This window comes from Centruroides sculpturatus, unplaced genomic scaffold (genome assembly GCF_000671375.1).
Source record: "Centruroides sculpturatus isolate CEXI.00-Female unplaced genomic scaffold, Cexi_2.0 scaffold1540, whole genome shotgun sequence".
Taxonomy (NCBI): domain Eukaryota; kingdom Metazoa; phylum Arthropoda; class Arachnida; order Scorpiones; family Buthidae; genus Centruroides; species Centruroides sculpturatus.
In genome coordinates, this window is record NW_019385858.1 from 156,213 (window position 1) to 164,004 (window position 7,792).

General features: G+C 28.4%; 1 protein-coding gene across 1 annotated transcript; it reads right to left on the minus strand.

The window, feature by feature from the left end:
- Positions 1-4,507: 4,507 nt before the first annotated feature.
- Positions 4,508-5,630, minus strand: LOC111642565. The gene is made up of 4 exons (XM_023388922.1): positions 5,273-5,630; positions 5,114-5,182; positions 4,964-5,053; positions 4,508-4,630 (listed from the first exon to the last, which is right to left on the minus strand). The coding sequence occupies exons 1-4, from the start codon at positions 5,501-5,503 to the stop codon at positions 4,508-4,510; spliced, it is 513 nt and encodes a 170-aa protein (XP_023244690.1). The 5' UTR covers positions 5,504-5,630.
- Positions 5,631-7,792: the final 2,162 nt, after the last annotated feature.

Genomic DNA, 7,792 nt, shown 5'->3' on the forward strand with positions numbered 1-7,792 from the left:
AAAACATTCGGCAACATCAGAAGCAGAAGCGTCGCGATCTGGCAACATTGAAACAAGTTTCGAGAAGGACCACGTGTATCGACAGAAGGCGAGAAGAGAAAATTTACATACTTAAGTACTAATAGTTCACGAAAATAGTAATTTTCGTGAACTATTATTACTTAAGTATGTAAAAATTTATTACATTTCATGTTGTACGAGGGTTTTACCCAATTCTCGAACCGTGTCAGAGTGAATCCGTGCTATAGAAGTGCCGTGTTATACGGGGTTACCTGTATTTTCAACTGGATCAATTTTCTGGAACGTTTACTAATCGTTGTACAATCGAACCAATTCAAATTTAAATTCGAATTCGTATTCGTATTTGTATTTGAATTGAAAAATTTTTAAAATCGAAATACAAAATCTTCCACTTTCAACCATAGTCAACCCCATATGCACGAATGGAAACTTGGGGCTACTACCACATCTATGTGTGATGTGTACTTTTGGCTGAAAAGTGAAATATAGGGACACACACGTCTATTTATATATATATACTAGCTGCAAGGACCCGATTCGATGGGCAAGAAGTAATGATAGTGAAAATTAAGATAATTACATTATAGACAATCTTACCCGTTTTCACAAAATGCAAGAATTAGGTCTCCCGTTTCCAGACTAATTAGAGACCTGGTCTCGATTTTATTTTTGAACTCCTGTTCACGTCCAGTCAAACGGACTATTTTCAACGTTTCTGGAACGTTTACAATCGTTCTATAATCGAACCAACATTCGAATTTTAGGTTCGAATTAAATTCGAACAAATTCGAACAAAACATTCGAAATAAATAGCCACTTTCGACCACTTTTAGCCTCATATCTCCCGCACCCTTCGAGACGCAATCACCTCTATGCACGAATGGAGACTTGGGGCTATCACTACATACAAACACCATTCACGTTCGATATTAATCCACAACCATAAGTCTATGTGAGTTTGAAAAAAAATAAAAAGCCATTATTTATTATTCTTTAACAAATTCTGTATAATCCATGTATTGAAGTTTGTATATGTATTAAATTTCTCTTTTAATAAATTTACTAAATTTTATAAAATATTAATAAACTGGAAAAAAATCAGAAATTGTTTTGTTACATAATCAAAATTATCAAAATAAAAAATGATATTATTGATCATTTAAATTAATATTGGTTATCATTTCTTTTAATAAGTTCATTAACATCTGTTTTCAAACTGAAAGTGTAAATGGTAATTGTGAGAGATTCATATAGAGTTAAAATAATTGAAATAATTTTAATGTTAGATTAATGAGAGTATTACAGACTCTTCACTGAAATTCATAATACTGCTGAATTAATAGAACATATAAAAACAAAAATTCATGAATAGTTTTTGTGCATTCTTTACATTTCTATTATACACTTTCACACATTTAGTCAGTGTTTCAGTGTAATAGTTTTATCATTCTTATTATTGATAACACCTCTTTATTTAAATTGCATAAGAGGAACATAATCCAATTTTTGAAAAACTAGAAGAAATACACGTCTAAGTATAAAATACCCCAAAGACATGCATTAACCTACTATTTCTGAAACTTCACCTTCTGCTAGACCTGTTTAATAAATTTTAATGTTTCGTTTACCTAATTTGCATAGTTAGCTGTCAATATATTTCCATTCCATATGTTTCCAATAATTGTTTAATGAACCATAACCCTATGCGCGACCCTTCCCGAGATATTTCGCGAAGGGTCGCGAGTAGGGGTATAGTTCTTTTGACTTTATTGTTCGCACAGGGGGCTACAGTTTGGAGGGTTTCCACCCTTCATTCGGAAAGTAAATCTTACTATTGGGACTTTAACGGAACTGTACAGCATCTTGATAGGAACAAAAAAGTCAAAGAAACCGTGCATCATGGAAATTTGTAAATAACGCCCACTAGGGAGCGTCCCAGGCTACTAGTTTGTTTAGAATCTGTTAAAAAGTGTAAATTATCGGCAAAAGATCAATGGCAAGTGAATTTTTTTACTAGCAAAAAAATTCATGTATTAAATTTTATAGACAAAAAACATCAGATACAACTGTCTGCATCAAACATAGTAATTTACAAAACTTATTAAATTATTTTACAACGTATAATCAGTTATTTTTATTTTAAAATGTACAGATAAAAAATACTCTTTTAAAAAGCATTGTTCTTTTCGCGATATTTTATCTTACGAACAATTCTTAATTAAAGAAAAAACACATTTTTTCAAAATCAATACATTGTATAGGCAGGTATTTAATAAATAAGTAGGAAATATAATTTAAATAATTATTATATCGAACTATTTCCCTATTTTTATTTTGTCTTATTGCTGTAATATTATTTTAAGTTGTTCTGTGTTATATTAGAACGAATTGTAAAAATTATTATTGCAAAATAATAAATCTGATAATTATAAAAAATATATTAAACTTTCCTTATTGTTAAAATTAAATTAATCCAATTAAGATTTGTGATCGAAAAATTAATTTTGTGATCAGTCTGGCTCAAACCACTACTACTCTGGTAAACATAATAAATATATTCTTTTAATTTAATAATGTATATCTACGTTTTCATAAATTTTATTTCCATTTGCATTTCCTAAATTGAAAACCAATATTCATTGATCGAAAAGTTTTACGACATTTATAAAATTGAATTTATATAAGATTTAAGTTTCATAATCACAGAGAATTACTCTAAAAAATCGATAAATAGGCTTCTATTTAAAGCAGAGATGAAATTTATTACAATCAATTCGATATAATTTCTTCGTAATTATTTCATGGTATTCAATTACGTTTATCTCGATAATCGTCTGATAATTGTACTGTAATAATAACACTACAAAGTGACGAGACGATAAATTGCACTGTAATAAAATTTCTTTTGTTGTAAATTTATTTAACGATAACGCTGTAAAAATTCACTCGAATTTTACATATTTCAAACTTTTATACAATTCAATTTATATTTAAACCTGCTCAGGTACAGTACATTTGTTTAGCATAAATTGTAAATAATGGAAAAATTTACAGATTACATTTCTACATTAAATAATTAAATTTTATACTTTTAAATTATGAAACTAATTTCCTGTATAATAAAGAATATTATAACGACTTTAATTTTTAAATTCTCTGATTTAAGTACTTTTATTTACTAGTACTAGATTCAATTACTGTATGTGTTTTTCTTTACTAAGTACTTTCGCACAAGAATCGTTATATTCTACCTGTAGAACAAAACATATCAGATAACAATGTAGTAAAAGAATAAAAAATAGAGGTGTAAAACTTTTTATTTTTACTTTTATTTTTACAGTGGCGCCATTTTAGTACTGTTTTATTCACTATAAAAATTATTTGCAATAAGGGTTAATTTATAACAAAACGCTGCTATTAGAATAAATCAATTACATTTGTTTCGTTATTTATTAGAAATCAGCAAGCACATCATTCTAAAAATACTAAAAATTTTTGCAGTATATTAATGCAGGCGAATGCATCTAAATTAATGCGGTGTTTTGCTTCTTATAACTATATACTGTACATAACTGTTCTGTGTGTGTCTATTGTTTTTCTAAATAGTTTACACAACACTAAATATATGACATGTTTTCAAACTACAAAATAAAGCAAATTATTACGTTAACACGAGTAATATGCCTTTGAGAAAATATTTCAGTAAAAAGATGCGAATATTAAAATTATTAATACATTATCTCTAACTTTCGTAATAATTTATAAAATTTTTTCTGTAATTTCAGAAATTTCGACGAACTTAAAGATAATTGACCCTCGTTGTAATCCAGTTTGAATTGGAAAGTGTGTAAAACTCGAGTTTAAAAGTATTCTAAGTTTCGTAACAATTTATAAAATTTTTTCTGTAATTTCAGAAATTTCGACGAACTTAAAGATAATTGACCCACGTTGTAACCCAGTTTGAATTGGAAACTGCGCACAACTCGAGTTTAAAGGAATTTTGGTTTCTTTATAGTTATCAATGTTCCGAGCAATGTATTAAAGTTTTGAGTAAAATCTTATAATATTCGAGTATTTGGCAAACTGTGTTTGTAACAAATACATTTTTTCCTTCGATCTTGAAAATTCTTTCGACCACATTGACATATTGACATTGTCCATCTCAATTGGTCAGCTTCGAGTTTTGAGTCAGATTTGTTGGCTTTAAACTGCAGCACTAGGATATAACATAGCCTGCAATCCAGATTATATTAGTAAGGATTGTATCAATGTAAAAAAAAATTACATTCACCGATCTAAACAAACAGTAAGCTTTTTACTTTATATCGTCGAATTTCTTGCTAAAAGTATTGTTCATTAATTTGTTGGAACACGTTATTTGTCAGTCACTAACGGATTAACAATAAAATTTCCGTACTTCTTCAGTAAAAGTTAATGGCTGTCCTACATAAAAAGTTCGCCAGTAAATTTGCCGATATAAAAACTTTCAATAATTTGTTTTATTCTTAAACGTATAGTTTAAAGAGCTTTCAGCAGAGCATCTTTTATTTCGTAGAACACCGGTCAATTCAATTAGAGTAGAGAAAAACGAATACAATCCACTCACCACCTGAAAACAATTCAAAGTATAATAAATAAAACCGCACCAAAAATACTTTATGTATTTATGATTATTTCTAAATATTTCTGTTTCTTTAAACACCATACTGAAAATGCATTTTGAATTAAAGCATTATAACTAATTTTATAATATTTTAAGAAATGATTACGCGTTGCTGCTATCCATTTAATCCACGTTCCAATAACCAATTCATAAGAAAATAAGAATTATTAACTGTGATTGCAATTTGTATTTTTCATCGGAAATTTACATTTACCGTAATATATGAATACGATATTCGCTAAGAAAACTAAAAACGACACTATAATAAGACCTATTTACCCTTATAAAGAAATTTCTTTTGAGGTAAAAAAATCCCCACATCGATATCCCGAAAGGTCTTCCTCCGAATCTCTTCATGAAACAAATGATCTGAAATTATGCAATTATTAATAAAATAAACATATGCAATAAGATTAATAAATAACGTACTTTAAATCTGTATATCGGCGAGAAGATAGAATGGTTATACTTTCCTATGTTGATAAAACTGTCGTATATCTGAAGTATATTTATAAAAAAAATTTTTAGTTTATTTTTTAAATACTTACATCTACATCGCATATTTATTAGGCCTACGTCAATACTCACAATCGAGGTAAAACTTGATAATGCCCACGACACTGTTATTGCTCCAGTTAAAAATATCACTGCAATTATTGCGAATGCCACACGAAAAATTATGTCAAGACGTACGAAGAAGGCGATATATATGAGAAAGCAAGTTTCGTAGACGTAATAACTGTAAATAATAGGTAAGAACGCCTTCCATTTATCGTTGACTTCTTCAAATATTTGCCAAATTTCCCAGAGTTTTTCCATTAGTTGATCAATAAAAGATTTTGTTGCATTCTTTGCAAACTGCAACTGAATAGAAACGTTTATCAATTTTTTTCCTAAAAGTGACAAAAAAATAACTAAAAATAAAAGTACGCAAATCGGGTGAGACGCTGCATAAATTATCCAAAGTTCTATGCCGAAAACACAGAGCAGAGACATTTTGTAATTGAAATGTACTGTCTTTAATGCAGAATAACTAATGTACGAAGTCATTGTAAAACAACATAAGAGAAACAAAACGTAAAAAGAAAAATAATAAATAATGTAACCTACATATTTCTCGAGAAATTCTTCTTCTTCCTTAAAATTATTCATCAAATGATGAATATTAAGCTTTCTTCTTCGCAAAATACTGAATTGTAAAGCTATGTACAGGGACGCAATCCATGCAACGAATATAATGTATAATTTATTATTTTTAAATATCAAAAATATTTGAATGCAAACGCCATCAGATGCAATCGTTACTGCGAACATTAATACAATCGTCCATAAAAATATTTCGAGAAAATTCGTATAAAAAGTAAAAAATTTTCGCGTACTTTTTGTTTTTTCTTTTTGACAATCACAAGTTTCCAACATATTCAAACTAAAAAGTTCAAAAACAGAAATGAAAGGTCGAAGTTTTGTGGCAATGCAATTGCTGTGTGGCGAATGCATTTTGAACGAAACAAGTGCAAAGATTCTTTCGTTATGCAGTCCTGAAGTGCACTAAAGTTAATCGTTGACTTCAATTATAAAGTAACAGAATACAGATTCGGAAATATCCACAGTTTGCAAACTGAGTAATCGAGATAAATACAAAAGTAGAACAACGCTTTAAGTCGTTTTGTCTCCAGTAGAATATTCCATGAAGTGAATATGTAAACCACAAGATGGTTAGTGATTGGTTGATAGACGCAATTGTAGAAAATAAATCGTGTCACGTTAACCAGTGTTTAATCCAATCACGTTACGGACTGTAGAAACTGAATTGTTGCTTGGAAACAATTCGCCATCAATAAGTTTCAAATTGTATTCCATTTTCAATACGTTATTTGATTTTCGTATACGTAATTGATTATAAATTTCAATCTATATTCTTCGTGGTAGATACCTATATTTAATATTTAACAACAAATTCGATGAATGCCTCTCCATTTAATTGCAGTATTGATACTAAGAGAAACAACGACTGAGCTTAAATGTCTAAAGATACAAGTTCATTTACCAGAATATTCGGAATAGAACCTTCTACATTCGCATTATAGATATATATTTCAGTCTCAAATTTCAAGAAGTTGTAGACATTTTCGACATAAAATAACAATGTTTTAAAGACGAGATATTTTTGTTTATTTTATTTTGCTTATTTATTTAGTTATCGGCAATTGTAACCGTTTCGATTAATCAGAAAAAATACATTTCCGCTTGTACTTTATTAAAAAGAACAGACAATTATAATTAAAAACTTTTAAATATATGCATAGATATTTACGTTTTCTTAGCATTACATGGGCGATTCAATGAATTGGTGAAGAGTGGTTTAAAAAAGGTGAAAAACAGTAGTTTTTGTAACTAAAATGCTCATTAATTAACCTATGTATTTACAATAATGAAATTGAAAATCACAGAAAGTTGCTAGGACTTAAGGTAAAAACCACAGGACAAACATTAAGAAAAACACTACAATAAACACAAGACTCAATACAACAATATACAGTTTTCATGGAGGTGATTAAAAAATAATTTCTTTTGTACGATTTGTGTGTGGAAGATTATTCATGCTAAATTTGCTGCCGTAACATTGAATCATTAGTATAACATTAAAACAAATATACCTAAAAACACATTTCGACGTAGGCCTATATACGTACAAACACATATTATATATAATTACGTATTATAGAAAAATACGTAATTATATATAATAGTATGTACAGAGTTTTGAAAATGAAAGATTTTTTTACATATCTCAGCAACCTCTTTGTCGCTATCTGCACTTGCACTGAATAGTCAGTTGATAGCAGAATTTTTATATGTATAGTACAATTTATACATTACAATATATATATATATATAACTATATAATATATTGAATTTAACAAAGTTGAACATAATAAGATTTGTAAAGATGTTAGTAGTATAAATTTTAAGTAAATCACTTTCGTACTAATTCTAATATCGATACCCGCAACAACTTGAAAAATCAAGTGATTATAGTTTTATCTTCTTGTTTTAANAAATGTTACTTATATTACGAATTTATCGGTAATATTTTATGCATTCTTC